Here is a 1,665-nt window from a genome sequence, read left to right on the forward strand (position 1 = left end):
AGGAATCGTTGTGTTTTTGTTACCTTAAAATGAGGTGTTTTTATCTACAGACGCAGTCTGTGGTCGCTGCCATGTTGAACTGTATATTAATAAAAAGTTGTTTTAAGTTTAAAAGTTACACCTGATTAAATCAGGATGGCCTTGCAACCCCCCATGAAGTTTTAGTGACCCCCAATCAGTGCCCTAGATCAACTTGGGTTCATAACAGCAAAAAAGAGAAGAAGATTGCATAAACATAAATGTCTCTCATGTACAGTGTTTATTGCTATTGGGAAAAGAAAAACCTGTAAAAAAAACAAACAAATATTCAGATGCTGTCAGCTCACCTTTGTGTTTCTGTGTAGATGAATAAGTCTCCTCAGCTCTGTCACCTCCTCCTGTAAGCAGCAGCCTTCACTGCTCTGTGTCTCCGCCCCCACCTCCCTCTCATGGAGGCCAGGGAAAGTTAGGGTGTAGGTACCAAGACTTGCATGGTGCTGAAACACTCGGCCTTCTGGGTAAAAGTGCAGCTGCTGCTTTGGTTCCACTTGGAGATTTGGAGATGTGTCACATCTGCAATGACACAAAATAATACATCTGACAATCCTTTGACCACATGTACAAAACAAATTGCACTTACAATATTTTTTTCTTGCTTTGTCTCCTTTTTATTACGCAAACAAACATGGCCATGTAATTTACTCTCTAATCCTTTCAATCATGTAGAAAAAAGATTCAGACACTGAATAAGAAACTGTTTTCGCATATCACTCCGAACAACTTGTCAGAACCGTCCTCATATGATATTTATATATATATATATATATAAATACTCTGGTTTAGGCGAGGGGTCATGCCTGCAGAGGAGGAATATAATGATGACTGTTTTTTGTCTTGATCTTAATACAAACCAAGTCTCAAAATGACCTCAAAACTACCACTGTGATAGAAACAGGAGGCAGTGTGACTCTGTCTCAGTGAGATACTTATATCATACTCAACTCATATGAAAAGGCAATCCATAATATATTGTGCTAATTGGAAATGAGGAGGAATAATGACACCAGCCGAATGCCGTGGGTGAACTAAATGAATTAACTGGATCTATAAGCAGATATTTTCACATCAAAGACAACAAAGAAAATAATTAAAAAGTTAGGGTAAAAAATTAGACTCCTATAGGCTGATATTAATTGGCAGATTGTTTATATGAAAACCAAACCATCACCTAAGTGTTTGCTTTAAGAGTGGAAAGCAAACAGCCACCAGAAAGGAGTATACTGAATAGCTGTTTCTTTCTATTTATTACTTGTAGGCTACATACCAATGTTGTGTTTTGTAATGTTCAAATGTTTTTAATAAAGAAGTGTATGTTGAATTACATGGGATTTATTGTTTTGTGTTTGTTTTTTACCATGGTATTGAATTGGGAGAATTATGAAACCACTGCAACCCTTTTCACCAATATTTTCACATCTAAACTTGGTTTGGTTTGAGTTTGTTTCGACCAAACCAGAGAAAGTGATTTGTGGAAAGACTGTAGAAACACTAACAAAGGTGAGTTTTATTTCTGTTCCGTTGTTATGGTCTGAGATTCTGGTGCTCTAAAATAATAATTAAAGCTGCAAGAAGCGTTGGGCGGGACCTCACCATTGACCCACATCGGGGCCTGCACGGTGGTCGCCC

The 1,665-nt window shown here is 37.8% G+C and overlaps 1 protein-coding gene across 1 annotated transcript in view; it reads right to left on the reverse strand.

Moving 5' to 3' along the window:
* The window catches only part of LOC118330518, a gene marked incomplete at both ends in the record, with an annotated part of 12,291 nt that overhangs the window by 7,001 nt on the left and 3,625 nt on the right, over positions 1–1,665 (reverse strand). The window contains 1 exon segment of the mRNA XM_035665086.1: positions 327–552. Within this exon segment, the coding sequence (XP_035520979.1) occupies positions 327–552 (226 nt within the window).

Source organism: Morone saxatilis, unplaced genomic scaffold (genome assembly GCF_004916995.1).
Source record: "Morone saxatilis isolate NCDOM2014 unplaced genomic scaffold, NCSU_SB_2.0 Contig2, whole genome shotgun sequence".
Classification (NCBI taxonomy): domain Eukaryota; kingdom Metazoa; phylum Chordata; class Actinopteri; family Moronidae; genus Morone; species Morone saxatilis.